Raw genomic sequence first — 16,212 nt, 5'->3', positions numbered from 1 at the left:
CATTCTTTTTATTCTATTCATTATTTTTAGAATAATTATGAATAACGTGAACGTTTAATTTCTAATCGAAAAAAGAAACATAAATTTATAATATATCACAATTATTTTCTATTTAATGTATGTTAAAACATATGAAATGTTTAAACCAATGTATATGCATAGAAAGAATCTGAAATGTAATTAGAGAATATATAATGATAAAATAATTGTTAAATAATTAATATAAGTGCATATTGTTATCTAATAACTTATTACATATGATCTATGTACCTTTCTCTTCAAGATTCACCTTTTAACTGAGGCATTATCCTCTATAAAAATACTTTTATTTTAATGTTGTTTAGGTTATTTTCCAAATTTGCCCATGTATGCAACGCAAATAACATTCGAAATAAACAGAATTTCAGATTATAATTCTCTTATTTTTACACTCTTTTCACTCTACACAATACTTTACACACCTTAATTATAAACATTACAAAAATAATGAATAAAACAAAAAAAGAATACATAATAAGAACATTATCTCATTACATACGAGAAAATAATCAGGTAGAGAAGAAACTTTGTCAAAGAATTTAGTAAAACAATTGACAATCTATCGCTTGCCAACAGTATAAAAGTCCCTATTATCCATATCGATAACGTAAAAACACGCCTTTATGATGAGGATTTATTTTTATAAGGATGGCAAGCGAAATATTGTCAATTGTTTTACTAAATTCTTTGAAAAAGTTTCTCATCTACATGATTATTTTCTCGTATGCAATGAGATAATGTTCTTATTATGTATTCTTTTTTTATTTTATTCATTATTTTTATAATGTATACAATTAAAGTGTGTAAAGTATTGTGTAGAGTGAAAAGAGTGTAAAAATAAGAGAATTATAATCTGAAATTCTGTTTATTTCGAATGTTATTTGCGTTGCATACATGGGCAAATTTGGAAAATAACCTAAACAACATTAAAATAAAAGCATTTTCACAGAGGATAATGCCTCAGTTAAAAGGTGAATCTTGAAGAGAAAGGTACATAGATCATATGTAATGAGTTATTAGATAACAATATGCACTTATATTAATTATTTAACAATTATTTTATCATTCTAATATTCTCTAATTACATTTCAGATTGTTTCTAGGCATATACATTGGTTTAAATATTTCATAGGATTTAAGGTACATTAAATAGAAAATAATTGTGATATATTATAAATTTATGTTTCTTTTTTCGATTAGAAATAAAACGTACACGTTATTCATAATTATTCTAAAAATAATGAATAGAATAAAGAGAATGTAGGATCTTATAGCATAGAAAATCATGTAGAATGATCTTCGTGTGAATCGTGTATAAACGTTATTGTAAATATTTTAGAAACAATGCACATCTTATGCATTTCTGAAAGTATTTAAATTGTAAGGATTCTTTATCGATACATATTTTGGGAATTTATTCTTTCATATGCTGCATATTATATTAAACATTTTTATATCGACAATTCTCTTCCATACGATTGTATTCTTTTATGCAAAACGACAAAGTTTTTGTAATGTCTACATTATCTTTATTCTATTCATTATTTTTAGAATATTTATAAATTACGTGTACATTTATTAGAAAAATAGAAATGATTTTTAATTTATTTAATAAATAAATTATCATATGTAGTTTGACCAGCGTGGTCATAAAGAGGGTCAGATTCTGTCCGTGTAAGAAGCTGTGAGGACCCTTTTCATGTTCAAAAAAATGAATTAGCCAATCACAGCCAAGCTTTCGTCCGAATTCTTTAGTTTCATGGCGTCTTTCGTGGAGAACACATCGGAGTGTAATCGTCTCGTTAAAATCAGGTAATTAAAAGATATTTTGTAAGGTTCACACCTTTCTATTACAATATATAAAGGATAAAAGGATCGATTTTGATTTTTTGAGTATATTTTGACAATTTTTATGCTTCTATATCGTATTTTTAATCTTTCGAAATTTTTCTTTATTATAGGTGGAAAGAAGATCTACTGCGCATCATTTTCGCGCATGCAGTATTTTCGCGCCAGTCTTATGCGCCTGTTTTATGCACTTCAATATGGCGAATCATTCGAATTTTTTAATCTGTCATCTGTATACGTGTTACAGCGGATTTTGTTATCTCGTTAATTTCAGGTAATTGTTTCAATTAATATTTTAATATACACCTTCCTGTTATATATATGGTGTTATATATAACGAATGTTATACGTGAGTTTTTTCATATTTTACTTTTATTTTTTAGCTTTCTAAGCATGGGAAGAGTTATAACACGAATTCACTAATATTTTAACCTTGTGGCAACTTTTTTTATCTTCTCCATGTACGGCGAGGTGAGCATTATTATTTTTAAATATAAGCATATAAGCATATAGAAATACTACAGAAAGAGTGAGAGAGAAGGAGTGAGAGAGAGAGAAGAAGAATAAGAAAACAATACACTCGACATATAAGTTATTATAAATGTGTATTTTTATTTCCAGGAATTTCTCGAGGAATTTTCTTCGTCGAATTTCCGACAACAAAACGTAAACAGCCGATAACATAGGTATAATAGCCGAGCGTTCGACACTCCCGAGATCTCCTCTACCAAGGTTATGTAGTAACGTACCTCGTATTCGTCTTCTATCTTTCAACGAGACAACATCTACGAAAATAAATCGTATTAAATTATTTAATAATTTTATTTCTAACGTTATCGTTTTGATTTTAATAGTTTAAAAAGCTTTTCATTGCATAGAATGGTATAAAATCTGGTTTATTTTTTATGTTATTCTTTATTGAGTTTGCTGATACAATTACTGTTTTATTTAGACAACTTTAAAGATTTTTAATTAATATTTTTACTAGCATTACATACTTTGTATGTAATTTAGCAAGCAAATAGATGCATACTTTGATAAATTTCACAAATATTTAATAACTTGAATACTATTCTATCAAAAATATTCAATGGTTTTAATGTGTGCCCTGCCTTCAGAAATGATTTACAGGAAATATTGTAATATAGTCTTTAGTATGTTTCAGCTCTTTTCAGACTTTTTATTTAATTTTATTTTATACATCGTCATCCTAAGGGTAGGATACCCATCCTGCAATCATCAACGAAGACTAAAAGTAAGTATATTTTACTATCAAACATTTCTATGATAATTTCAATTGATTTTTATTACAACAATAATATTAATTGTTCTTTTTCTTGTTATGTTTCAGAAAATCATTGCAATCGAGCGCGTAGGCAATGAGGTTCTCGTGTGTTGCATCGTGTTAAAATAAAATATAAAAAAGTCGACAAGAGTAGATTCAGTGTTGATCGTCGCATGTTAAAGTTTCGTTTGCTCGGTTAAGAAACTCGCAAGTTTCTTTTATTCGGTTTAAACATGTGCTCATCGTCATCCTAAGGGTAGGAGACCCATCCTGCATTCATCCTGCATCCATCAAAGTGAGTATATTTTTATATTAAACATTTTCTCAATAATTATAGTAATTTTTATATAACAACGATTTATATAATATTATTTTTATTTGTGTTTCAGATCATCGTTGGAATGGTATATATTCACATTTTATTTGTTAAATTCATTTAGAAATTCGTTTAACACTAGATTTGTTCACTATTATTTAAAAATTTACAAACGTTGTTTAAATGAAAAAGTGGATAGAGGAAAGGAATTAATATTTATGTATATTTCATTACAGCATTAAAAATTATCATATAATTTAAAAAAATATTCTACTTTAAAGTTAATTAAATTTAAATTTTATTAAATTACAATTAATTTAAAATATTTCTATTTTATATATATGTAACAAAAAAGTTTGAAATGAATCAAATTTGCTCAGTCCATAAATCTAGTGTTAATTGAATTAATTGAATGTAATGCAATTTTATAGTCATTATTTGTGCATTGCCATCGTCATCCTAAGGATAGGACCCCAATTGTGCATTCATTAATAAAGATTTAAAGTGAGTATATTTTTTTATTAAATAATTCCTTAAAAATTTTTAATGATTTTCTGTAATAGTAATGATATTAATAGTATTGCTTTTTATTTCAGTTTCAGATTGCAATCGTGCACGAATTGCCCATGTAAAGTGACCGGGAGTGAAATTTTTGTTCTTGCATTTGACTGCGAGCAATGCAGTCTTTGAATTAGTGCAGTCTAGAATCAGTGATCGGGCGAGTAATAAGTTAAAATCAAACGCGAGTTAGAGTCAGTGTTGTTCGTCGTATAATAAAATTTCGGTTTCGCGATAAGAAACTCATCTATAGTTTCTTATTTTCGTTTATACCGTGTTGTTAGATTCACGCGAGGTGCATTACCATGGTGCAATAGAGCTGCATCTCATTGAAATGCATTGTAAGTATTCATTTTTATTTACATTTTATTCGATTTTATTTTATATGATTTTGGATAATATTCTAGATAACTTATCGTTTTGTTCTATTTTATTATACAGATATAACCATGGAATTTTTTCCTTTCAAAGATGTTGGATGAATTCTTCGATGGATTTTTGATGAATCTTCGATGGATTTTTGGTTGCTCTTCGATGGATCTTCTTCAATGGCAAATCGAGTATCATCTTCCATCGTCAGACTATAATACTTGCTACGAAGTAGGAGTGTTTTGGAGCCATCGCAGAACATCTTAAACTGTGAGTTTTTATTTAAAGTCTCTCCAGTGCTCAATCATGCCGAGGATGAAAGGTCCAAATCGGCACGAGTTACTGGTTGTAATTATTTAAATAAATTATTGACGAGCACATGAATAATTCCTTTTTAGGAGTTACTCATGAAAATTGTATATTGTATTGTATGTTTTATTATTAGTTCAGGATAGGTTTTCTTGTCTCATCGGTTAAATTCATTTAATTAATAATGCAATTAATAAATGCACTCTCTTTTTTATTACGTGTCTTGTTCGTGGTCAGTAGTGATGAAATCGAGCATTAATTTACTCGTTTTCGTCTAGAAAAGCATGTAATAAATGTCTTACATGCATTGCTTCGTATATAGTTTATCTAATCGAGATTAATTTTGATATATCAATATTTTGATATTTTAAATAAATGAGCAAGAAGACAAATTCATTCGCGACGGATAGACTTTGGCAGTTAAGTGGCGGCTCAAAGCCCAGTTCTTTAATTAGAACAGCCATTTAATGAAAAAGTCGTCCGAGGTTTGCAAAAAATGTCCATCATCATTGTAGAGTCTTTTAATACATCCTTACCTCGAAACTATAATTGTTTCATATGGGGTAACTTTTTTTTTTCATTCGCTTGTTTAAGTCATTATTCACCAAATGACTTGTAGAGTCCTTAGTCGCTTAGATGAATTTTTATTAAAATCTTTTGATATATTTATATATGTGTTAATCATATTTTTTAGATCAGGATTTTCAGCTTCTAATATACTAATCTCCCGTTTCTCCCCCCCATACTTTCTGCGTTCTCATCTATGCGTGTGCCCAGGTGTTACACGTATGGGTGAGAAACAGTTAGCGTGGGTTTAGTTTTAGTTTTTTCCCCTATTGGCGGCTGTTATTGTGCTAGTGATTGCACGATGTACTTTACACCTGTGTGTGCGTATTAGGTAGTGTGTATTATACATCGTTTCGCGATATTTTTTATTCATTTAATACATTATTAAATACTAAAAGCACTACTTCTACTATTCTATCACGTGTGATGTAAAAAATACGCGTTTCTGTATTCTTAGATTTATATTAATTATTTCTAATTTGTTTGATAATCTCGTTTGCATAGTATAGTTACTGCATTTATTTGTGGAAACTTTGATATACTTGTATATAACTGGTATGCATCTATACTAGTGTATACTTGTATTTTTGCTTTAGTTATTTATGCAATAATCACTAGCCTTGGCAGACGATTACAGCAAAACGTACGTATACCCATTAGCATATAAGTTTAGAAAACGTGGTTGAACTAGGGTGTCGGAGGTGCCCCGGGGCATGCTCTCTAGTTTAGGCTTTTGCACCCTGGTGGTATGTGTGAGAACCGTGGAGTGAGTGGGTGGGTATGTATGGTTTTTCTTAAAATGGGTAAAAATATGGATAATAGGCAGGCAGGTAGCATACTTCTCTGAATGAATGTGAAAACTTTAATTTTAAGTAGGTAGGATCCAGGAAAGGCATTAGACTTCTTACTTCCATTTCGGAGTGGAAATTCCGCCTCCTGGTTTATACAGAATTGTTACAAAATTTGATCATCTCATTCTATATTATGTTTGATTTGTTAATTTATTTTGTGACTATTCTGTGATCTTTATTATGTATCATGATTCAAAGGTATTTGCAACCATTTGAAAAGGTATTTGCATCTACTTCGATTTTATCTCGAACGAGATAGAGTCGAATCAAATTCGCAAATTCTTTGATGCATTTGATACTTAGTTTTAAGTATTTCAGGATTAGCACTACGCACTATCGCGATTTCCTTTTACAGCTAGAAATATGTGATATAATTAAATATAACTAATTAATGAAATAAAAGTATTGCAAGAAAATGCATTACATTTATTGCACTATTTATTTCAATTCGGTTTTTTTACTCGACGTTAATAGTGCGAAGTGTTATTAGGTCATCGAGGGAAATTATTATCTGCTTGGACATTCGATTAAATATTCTCGTGTATGGTCAATGAACTCTAAGTTCATTGATGTTCCACGAGCTAGAAAAGTGGACGTGAAATGTAAATTAATTTTGTAATAATTGAGAATTAGAATCATAACAAAATATGAGTTCATTTGCAAAATTAGTATGAAAGATCTTATCTTGCTTGCACGTAGGAAATGTCCAAATGCAGTTTTCAGGGAATGAAGAAAGAAGAGGCTTAATGCCGAAGAGGCCCCCACTTAATTGTGGCTCAAGAGGGCAACTACTAAGGCTATTGAGTTATTTTCAAAGGTTCAACAGCAAGTTCGAACCTTTAGAGAATGACTCTCGAGTCATATTTTATATTTTATTGTTTTACTTTTTTGCTCGTCATTAATTTCTAGTTGTAATTGGAGATGATGGACCATTCCATCTCCTCAGGACACCAATTTCGTGTCTATATCGTCAAAAAGATGCACATGTGTTTAATTATTTAGAGTCATTACCATTAAAAATTTCCTTACTATTAAATTTTAAATCTTAATTAACGTTCGATAAATGTTAAAGTAATTTTTTTTCTTTTATTTCGTCTTTAAGATTTTTTTTACTGCAATCGTATTTAGTATTAAATTTGTAATTTAGTTTCTATATAATGCAATTTAAAAATACTTTATTATAATTAATAGATTGTTTTTATTTTTTCTGTTACTTAATATGTTCCTCTTTTTTTTATATATATATTTAATGTAAATGTAAAATCACGCGTTTAAATTAAATTTTATTGCAACGGTAAATAGAGATTTGATAAAAATAAATAGAGAATTCAGTTTTAAAAGTGCATCTACGAATTGGACGATTCAGATGTTAGGCTACTTTATATCACTTGATTGTATGATTAATATAGTTTTCTTCTTGTTACAGGTGATCATCGTTGGATTTAACAACAAAACCTTTGAGATTTTCTTCTATTTAAATGTCTAATAAATAATTACTTTATAAAATATATGTATAACTGCATTTCTGAAGGTACACACATATTTTTTCACTAAATATGAAATATAAATATTTAAAAGTCCATAATAAATATAACATTGAATATTTGCACAGGTTTACAAAAGATTTTAAATATGTTTTTTAATAAAATGTTTAATTTATTAAAATATTTGTTTCAGAATTTACAATATTTTATAACAATAAAATTATTTAATACAAGTATTATTTAATACAATCGGACCAAAATCGGTAATATACATATAATTTTATTGTCGTATTTGTGAGTATTGCAATTGACAGGATTTTATATAATCATTTAATTAAAACAAAAAAAGAAAAAAATATCATTTTTCTACATTTGTCTCTATCTATTTATCTTTCTTTTTTTTTTTTCTAAAAAATACTTTTTACACTTTTTTTCTTCTTACAATTTAAAATAATTTTTTAAGTTGCCCCTACTCGATGGTATTATAGTTCAGATCAATGTTCTCATTTCTTTTCTATTTCTTTTTTTTTGTTTGTTTTTTTTCTATCGAACATAACGAACTATATTTCTATCTAGAAGTGAATCAGGCTTCTAAATTTAACGGGATCAATAAAATATGATCGTTAATTTGTTAATAAAAAAAAAGCAAATTATCGTCTCGTGGTCAGTCTTTCCATATCATCGATATAAATTAAATATTAATACATATTTTCAATTATTATACATTATCGCAGCTGTGTTAAAAACTATCGGAGTGAACGTTGTATTTGCAATCAAAGTTGCATTAGTAGTCGTAGCAACGTCGTTTTCTTCACAAGATTTATATTCCTTGTGTATTGCTGTTAGGAACCAGAAAGCTAATGCTAGAAACAAAGTACCCGATAGATCACCTAATGCAGTTAGATATGGAATCGCTGAATTGTCTGGATCTATTTTGTACCTCCACATTGCATGAATCATTATGTGTGCTACATAAAGTAATAGCATTACCTGAAATTAATTTTTCGAAATATTATTTATTGTTCTCTCTCTCTCTCTCTCTCTTGTTGATTTTCAATTAATATATTTTTTATTATATTATTATAGAAAGAAAAAAAATAATCAAAAAAATAGAGATGATAATATTATTGAAATATTTGTTAAATCTGATACTTTTCAATATAAATAATAAATAAATGTACTCACTTGTAAAACTGATACCACGATATAAGAAACTACAAAATAAGCGTCCAATGTTATAGTTTCACATTTGATATAATCAGCCGCAAATACGAATACCAATTGACCGCAAATTGCCATACCGATTAATAATCTAGCAGTTTTAGCATAAGGTACTGTAAATAAATGTTTAATATTAAAAGATTTGTTTTTTAATAAATATATATATATTAAAATATATAAATAAATATAAATATATTATTTAATATATATAATATGTAATAAATAAATAAATATTATTTAGAATTATATTTTTTCGTACCTCCTTTGAAAAGTGCTGTCCAAGGTGCAACGAATAATGTAGCGTGGGGAGGTAAAATTCCAAGAATAGCAGTTTGATGCAACATCGTTGAGATTCGCGAAGCTTGCACGGATACCAAATTACCACCGATTCCATTGATAATAGGTTGAAATACTACGAATCCGGTAAATTTGTCTACGACCTCGTTTAAAATCAATCCACCAAGACTAAAAATGAATTATTGACAAAATTGATCAGATACGTTGATTAATATTTAAATTTATAGATAATCATTTATAATCGTTTATCATTATTAATTAAATAAGTGAATAATACTTACCCACTGATGAACAGTGCTGATAAGACGGGTACCCAACCAGATGTTAAAACATTTCTAGTATATTTATTTTTCATCACTATAACAATCCAAAATGGTAATAACAACAGGTAACCGGCTAATGTGACATAGAGAATCCAAATTTGTCCCTGTTGTAGTCTTACGTAAAATGCTGATGCTATTGTTGATAGTACACTGATCGATACTACATCACCAATCGATGCTGCTAATGGTGTTGCTAGATTGTCCGGGTTCATCTTACATTTATGGGATATCATTATTACAGCGATCATCACAAAATCTGCAAACATATATCGTCGTTAGATTATTTCATATAAACAGTTTTCAAAATATTTTTATGAACTCTTTTTATAATGACACGTTAATTCAAAATTGTATTTAATAACCTTGTTATAAATTTTATTATCATTGTACTTTTATAATGAAAAATGTTTGTATGACAAATTATAGAGAGTTTATTGATACAACTGAAACGATTATCATTGATAATATAAGTTAATGAAATATGAAATATGAGAAATGGGGACTTACCTAAAATAAAACAGGAACTTGTTGCCGTGCAAACACTCGACGCAGCCAATAATAAAGCGCTATTCCATTTGAATGGTTCACTAGGATTGCCGCCATCGTCACCGTGAACAGCTGTTTGTATTGTACCAACGCTTATTGCAAAAATTGCTACCAAAATTGCAGCAACTATTGCTTGGATTTGTACTAATGCGATATTACCAATAATCATTTTCATTATTTCGCGTAATCTATTCATATTTCCTAAATTTGCTTGTGTACTCAATCGCGATGCCAAACACATGTCGAGATTTCCTTTTAATCCTAATAATGCAGGTACCAAGATTAACAATTCGCTTATTGCTTGAAATACTTGCCAGTGCTAAAACATAAACAATTTCGTATATTTTTTTTTTAATTTCTTATCACAATAATAATAATAATAATAATAATAATAATAATAATAATAATAATAAGAATAATAGGAGTAATAATTACCTGAACTTTGTCTAAAACAAGACCAGCTCCAATGGTGCCACATCCAGCGATGAAAAATGGTACGGAAATTTGTACGGCCGTATGGTACCATTTTTCAGTTCTCCGGTTTTCTTCATCATTTCCATTTGGATTAGTAGAGTAATTAGGATTGGGATCTGTATTAGTGGTGGAAGTGATGGTCACTATGGAACATCCACTGGATAACGAATTCTTATTACCACCTTCACCATTGTCACCATTTGCCACTGGCATATCCTTTTGGTTCGTTTGTTCATTAGGAACTTTTAGATTGGCTAGATTTGATAAAATTGTTAAAAAAAACAAAAAATTAATATTATATTATTGATATTATTATATTTTTTTCTTTCTATTCTTTTTATTTTAATCTATTAATATTTTTTCTTTTTTCTCCTAATTCTATCAAAATTCATTTCTAACGTTATAGACTTGTTGTTGTACGTTCGAAAGTACTTGATATACTGTTCGATTTATGTACATTAATATATACGAATCATTGCTTTTATTACTAAATTCGTCATTGACATTATCATTCGTATATTTATTATTATTATTATTATTATTATTATCATTGTATTATTTATTTCTTTTCTTTTTTTTTGTTTTTCAATGTTTTCGAGTGCAACATATTACATACGACAAAATTCACGCATACTATGTTTAATTTTTTAACGAGACGATGATAACGTTAGCAATGATAACTTATCATATTACCGTTTTTTATTTTGTGTTTTTTTTTGTATTTTTGTATTTTTTTACTATCGCGGTTAAATATTGTACTCGAAATATATTTTTATTGCTAAAGTAACAACGAAATAATAATTATTTTGTTTATAATTTCGATTATAAAAATGTTGTTTTTTTTTCGGTTTTTTTTTCTTAAAACATCTCAAGCGGGAAGATACTAAAGTTCTTTTTTCGAACTGTAAAAAATTAGCTGCTACATGGTAAAATTTTGGCGGCAAAGTGCCCGCGCTAGATGTTTTAAGAAGAAACGAAAAAGAAACGTACCTTTTTTATTCTTACCTGCTACTTTTTTCAGTATCGCAGGTACAGCTTTCATGTCATCCGCGTTGAAAGTCTTCGTCCCATTAGATGTACCATTCTTCTCACATTCCAACGTGAAATTGGGTAACATTGTTGCTCGTGGAATAATGAAAGCTTCATCCTTAGGACTTTGTGATTTTGTACTTATGCTTTCATTGCACATTTCTATATCCTTAACTCGATTATTTTGCACCAAGGATGTTTCAGTCTCCAAGACCGACGAACCGACCATGCCTGCGTTTGTATTAGTGCCCATTTTTTTATATATTCACAAATAAATATTATTTTAAAACACTAATATTCTTGCAAAAGAGTCAACGTATAAAAATGAATAGTCTATGAATTATAACAAAGTTTAATTCAAGACACACTAATGTTTTTGATAAAGAGTCACGAATCAAAGTTGAATTGAAAGTATGAATCGCAATAAAGTTAGATTTAAAACTTTTTAAGTCATTCACATTTCTTTTTCTTCGTTTACACGAAAAATTAGCCCAAAGGTTTTCTCTTGATTTAACACAACTGTGTTTCACAACTAGAAATAAGCACATTTATAAACTATTGGATTATTTCAATATTCAACGTGATTTGTTAATAATATTAGAACACTGGAAGAAGATTTTTTTTTCTTCTGAAATATTCGAATCACCGAAGAGACGAACGTCCGAACCTTACGAAAACTTTTTCGAAAGTGAAGTTCTGTCCTGTTCAATCTTGCCTTTAAATACATTTTCAATGTTCCATCCCTATTTTTCTTTCCTCCTCTTTTTTTTCTAACCATTGAAAGTCCAAGAAAAGTATTTAGACATTTTCTCTTTGCTCAGAACTATTGTTATATTGTAAATTCCTTTTCATTCTGTGTATCTCACGGACCTATGGTTTATTCCCTTAGGGGTTTCAGAGGAGTCAACCTAGACCTTCACTTATTTAAGCTCCGCCCCCGATTGATTTTTAAAAACTTTCACTTTTATTGTTTGCTTTCAGGGACGATTTCTTTTTCTTTTCCTTTGTAAATTTTTATGTTTAGAATTCGTAATAAAATTTAAGAATTAACTGATGTGAGATTCGAATGCACGTATAATAAATTAAATATTGAAATAATTATGTTGTTTTTTTTTTAATAAATATTTTTTCAATTAAAAAAATCATAACTGAGAAACTCTAACGCAAGTATAATAAGTTGAATATTGAAATAATCATGTTGTTTTATTTGAATTAATTATTATATCGAAACTTACCGAATTCGGTGCTGACGTATTGTTGGATAATTTTTTATCCCAAAATTACGAATTTTAGGATCAACTTGTGACAATTTAACGTCGGCTCTGCCCAGTTCCGTCAGCCTTAATCTAGAGTATCTAAACATAAATAGAAAAAAAAAAAAAACAAAAAAAAAAAGAAATAAAAAATCAAGAACATGTTAAGATATATCGCAATTCAATCTTTTTGAGATAAAGAAACACGGGAAACGTAGTTACATTCAATGATCTATATCGTTTATGTTAAAGAATATAAATCAAACTTGTTTATTATAAATGTAATATTACTTTCTCTATTTTCTTTTTTTTTCTTTTTTATTTAAGCGTGCAATTTTAAATATTTGAATGAATGACAAAAGATTTTGCAAAAAATTTGATTACCATTTAATCGTGATATTAAAATTCGAAAAGAAAAGAAAAAACTTAATCAATATAAAAATTCAGATAACAAAAAGGATCATCTTTAGATAAATTTATATTATTAATATGAATATAAATATAATTATAGTAGGTATCATATTTTCATGAATGACAAAAGATTTTGCAAAAAATTTGATTACCAATTAATTATGATATTAAAATTCGAAAATAAAATAAAAAGAATAATAAATATAAAAATAGCTGTCGTAAAAGAGATCATCTTTCGATAAATTTAAATCCAATTATAGTATCACGTAGAACACGAACATGCGTACACATACACATATATGTGTGTTTAAATAAGTAATGTTAAATAGTAGTCGCGGTATTATTACTTAAGACGGATATTAAATTTAAGCTTTGGTAATTGATAACGCTTTGCACGATAATAAACACGATCGTTTGAATTCATTTTCTTTTTTTTTTGTTCCTTTTTTTTCTCTCTTTTTATTTTTCTTCTTAATTTCAATGTCATTGTACCAGGAGACAAAGACGGTAATAGTGTCGTGGTTATTAAAAAGAAAAAAGGTGTTAAAGAACATAAACGACGAAGGAGAATCGTATAAAAATTAATTAAACGTTGACGAAATATTATACCGTCCTTTTGAATCAGCATAATTCGTCTAATCGCAACACGAGGAACTTTAATCTCCAGTTACATTTAATCTCATTGCACGTGGCGGTAACAAGCAGCTGACGTGCAAGCGCACGCGAATCCGCAAAAAAGTAAAAAAAAAAGAAGAAAAAAGAAAAGAAAAGAAAAGACAAAAGGAAGAAATTGTCACACCCACACATGCGTACACGTACACACACCTGTAGATAGGATCATTAAGTAGATTATTACGACGATTAGAAAATTCGTTTAGACGATTAAAATGAATAATTTACGAAGACGATTTCTCATTTGTTTAAAACTAATTTTTTGCATGGTTACAAATTAATTTAGCGTGTAATTGTTAATTGTTTCGATCGAATTTAATTTTTATTGGCAAATATAAATTGTATTTATTTCAGATAGATTTTTATGTTCTGTTGTTTATCAAAGACGAATTTTTTTTTTTTTTTTTTTTTAGAGATAAAGAAAGGAACAAAAGAGTTTTGTTTTTAATTTCTTTTTTTTTATGTGTGTGTGTGTTTTTTTTTCAATTTTATCACAAGTAAAATGAAAATAAAATAAAATAAAATAAAAATATATATTTTTTTTATTTTAATCAGATCATAATATATTATCGGATATAAGTTGATTACGCGAATCGAACTTTAGCATTTTACCATCCGGTTTTGATAATAATATTAGATTAATATCAATATATTAGTGTAAAGAATCGTCTCATTGGTAATGATTAGTTGAAATGTAGGCAACTCCAATAATTATAAATTAGATTATCATCGATAATACATCTCGAGAAAGAGTCACGAAATTGATAAGAACATATTGTGATATCTATACAAGGAATTTCTGATGATCAATAGATATAAATTCTTTCAAGTTGATAGGGGGGAAAAAAAGTGGAGAATTTGTTTGAAAAAAAAAAATATATAGAATAAAATAAAAAAATATATACACGACGCAAATATACGAGAACACATTTAAAAAACGTATAAATATATTTCATTGTCATAGGAAAAAAAACACACACACAGAAAAATAAAATAAAATAAAATAAAATAAAATAAAATAAAATAAAATAAAATAAAAAAACACACGCACAATACGTACAATTAACTTAAAAAAATTGATAAGAAAAATAAAAACCATAATTGGGTAGTTTTTCACTTACGTAATAATTACATATCGTTGAATTAGCGCCAGCGTGTCGATTTTTTCCGATATTAGATCTATCGTGTATAGATTACGATGCTCAACTATGATGATCCCAACAAATTTTTCGTAAAAAACACCTTTACACGTAACTTCCAATACGACGAACTGTACTTTATGATTGAATTTAACTATAATCGTTAAAAAACTATTATTTGTATAAATTTTTTCATTTAACGATAAACAATTCCACGAATATTCCAGCTTTAATTTAATTAGAATTAAATCGAAACGAGATTTATGATTTTTAATTGAAATTATCTTTGATTTATTACTTCTTCATTTAATTTTTAATTTTTAATTTTTAATTGTTTTATTTTATTTTATTTTATTTTTCTAATTGATGATGCAGCCAAGATTATGTGAACCGTTTTCCACACGCGGTAGTGCTTGACTGATAAAATGAAATGTTAAAGCTTAGCCGTGTACAACGTCGTCGTCGTCGTTTACTTGTCTACTATATATCTATATGACACTTATATATACACGCATATACACACACACACATTGAATTAAAAAATTCTCTGTCGTCACATCATATGTTAGAGGAAGGAAGAAAGCACGTGTGATACAATATTTTGATCGTTCATAGTAATGTGATAATAGTAATAATTATAATTACTATTATAGTACTATTACCATTCTCTCAATATTTAGTATAGTTTATAATCTCATCATTAAAATCTCATTAATCATTAATCGTTTTTCTATGTTGTATTGTCAATAAGAATTAAAAAAGCATTGAATTAAATTATCCCTACTTAGTCATCATATCTCAATATTTATTACCGTTAATTATTTCATTGATAAAATTTCTCATTATTCATTAATTGTTTTTTTTTCACGTTGTATATTATCAATAAGAATGAAAAAAAAAAAAAACGTAATTAAATTATAACACAACTTGTATTGGTCATTGAACATAAGTCATTGTCATCGTCATACTTCAATTTCCCTTTCCATTTTAAAAATTCTCTCTTACCCCTGCCCCTCTCTCTTCCCCCTTCCACTTTTTATACTTTGTTAACATCTATACTCTCTCATGCCCATTGACCCGTACTATTCCGCGTTCCGGGTCAAATGATCGACATTAAACAATGCTCATTTATTTCCTTTTTATTTCATCTTTCTTTCTTTCTCTCATTCTCTCTCTCTCTCTTTCTCAACCCTTATTCCCCCCACCCTCACCCCAACCAAC

General features: G+C 28.0%; 1 protein-coding gene across 3 annotated transcripts; it reads right to left on the bottom strand.

Moving 5' to 3' along the window:
* Positions 1–7,787: 7,787 nt before the first annotated feature.
* Positions 7,788–15,458, bottom strand: LOC107071989 (solute carrier family 41 member 3). Of its 3 annotated transcripts, none has more exons than XM_015331516.2 (9): positions 14,974–15,458; positions 12,752–12,862; positions 11,478–11,747; positions 10,449–10,741; positions 9,975–10,332; positions 9,426–9,723; positions 9,107–9,312; positions 8,812–8,960; positions 7,788–8,616 (listed from the first exon to the last, which is right to left on the bottom strand). In XM_015331516.2, the coding sequence occupies exons 3-9, from the start codon at positions 11,743–11,745 to the stop codon at positions 8,338–8,340; spliced, it is 1,851 nt and encodes a 616-aa protein (XP_015187002.2). In that variant the 5' UTR covers positions 11,746–11,747; positions 12,752–12,862; positions 14,974–15,458; the 3' UTR covers positions 7,788–8,337. The 3 variants fall into 3 exon arrangements, with proteins under 3 accessions (XP_015187002.2, XP_015187001.2, XP_015187005.2); XM_015331515.2 differs by having other exon boundaries at positions 12,752–12,871; positions 14,974–15,457; XM_015331519.2 differs by having other exon boundaries at positions 7,790–8,616; positions 11,493–11,747; positions 12,752–12,871; positions 14,974–15,454.
* Positions 15,459–16,212: the final 754 nt, after the last annotated feature.

Source organism: Polistes dominula, unplaced genomic scaffold (genome assembly GCF_049000335.1).
Source record: "Polistes dominula isolate Pdom_NZ unplaced genomic scaffold, Pdom_raw_medaka contig_11, whole genome shotgun sequence".
Classification (NCBI taxonomy): domain Eukaryota; kingdom Metazoa; phylum Arthropoda; class Insecta; order Hymenoptera; family Vespidae; genus Polistes; species Polistes dominula.
The sequence above is the reverse complement of the archived record's forward strand: the minus strand, read 5'-3'. Positions and strand labels throughout refer to the sequence as shown.

What these genes read in the sequence shown, in the direction of transcription:
- LOC107071989 (XM_015331516.2), bottom strand. Translation starts at nt 11,745, where the DNA reads ATGGTCGGTTCGTCGGTCTTGGAGACTGAAACATCCTTGGTGCAAAAT. An exon ending in TTGTTTTAGACAAAGTTCAG is followed by an intron (nt 10,333 to 10,448) that starts GTAATTATTACT and finishes TTTATGTTTTAG; the next exon opens with CACTGGCAAGTATTTCAAGC. An exon ending in TCGTGGTATCAGTTTTACAA is followed by an intron (nt 8,617 to 8,811) that starts GTGAGTACATTT and finishes AATTAATTTCAG; the next exon opens with GTAATGCTATTACTTTATGT.